Below are 753 nucleotides of genomic sequence, written 5' to 3' on the forward strand. Positions count from 1 at the left end.
TGGCCTTGGTGTTATCAGCACCGCACTCTCCTGAGTGAGCCACAGGCGGGCACCAAGGCTGGCTCTTTGGACAAATTATTTAACTTTTCTGGGCCTCAATTTCCTCCTCTGTAAAACACGGATACTACCAATCTTGAAGGGCTGTTCTGAGAATTAATGAATTAATAGACAACTTTAGTCCCAGGGGTCAGGTAAGTCTTTTGAGAAGATAATATTTGGTTTGAAATCTGACAAGGAAGAGCGTGCCTCTACTGAGGGAAGAGTAAAGGCAAAGGCCCTGTGGCAGGGACTAGCTTAGTATGTTGCACGATCATGCGGAGGGTTGCGCTTCTGGAGAGGATTGAGCACGGGGAGAATGGAACGGTGGGCCGCAGTTAGAAGTTTGCCTGTCACCATGGGGGACTGGAGAGCCACAGCAGGATCGGGTGGGAGGGTGGGGCCCACTGACCCTCCGCTGTTCCCACAGTCGATGGAGTCACAAGTGGAAGAGTGGTACCGCGAGGTGGGAGAGTTGCAGGCACAGACTGCGACGCTGCCGCTGGAGCCGGCGAGCAAGGAGCTGGTGGGCGAGCGGCAGAACGCGGTGGGCGAGCGCCTGGTGCGCCTGCTCGAGCCGTTGCAGGAGCGGCGCCGTTTGCTGCTTGCTTCGAAGGAGCTGCACCAGGTGGCGCACGACCTAGACGACGAGCTGGTGAGGCCCTGCGCGGGGATCTGGGGCCCGACCAGGATTATGAGGAAGGGGTAGTGCAAGGA

At 57.2% G+C, this 753-nt stretch overlaps 1 protein-coding gene across 1 annotated transcript in view; it reads left to right on the forward strand.

Annotated features, from left to right (window-relative positions):
- Positions 1–753, forward strand: part of LOC103598611 (spectrin beta chain, non-erythrocytic 4-like) — a 94,314-nt gene that overhangs the window by 74,091 nt on the left and 19,470 nt on the right. Inside the window, 1 exon segment of the mRNA XM_008582647.1 lies at positions 467–691. Within this exon segment, the coding sequence (XP_008580869.1) occupies positions 467–691 (225 nt within the window).

The sequence above is a fragment of the Galeopterus variegatus genome, unplaced genomic scaffold (assembly GCF_000696425.1).
Source record: "Galeopterus variegatus unplaced genomic scaffold, G_variegatus-3.0.2 Scaffold93, whole genome shotgun sequence".
In the NCBI taxonomy this organism is placed as follows: Eukaryota; Metazoa; Chordata; class Mammalia; order Dermoptera; family Cynocephalidae; genus Galeopterus; species Galeopterus variegatus.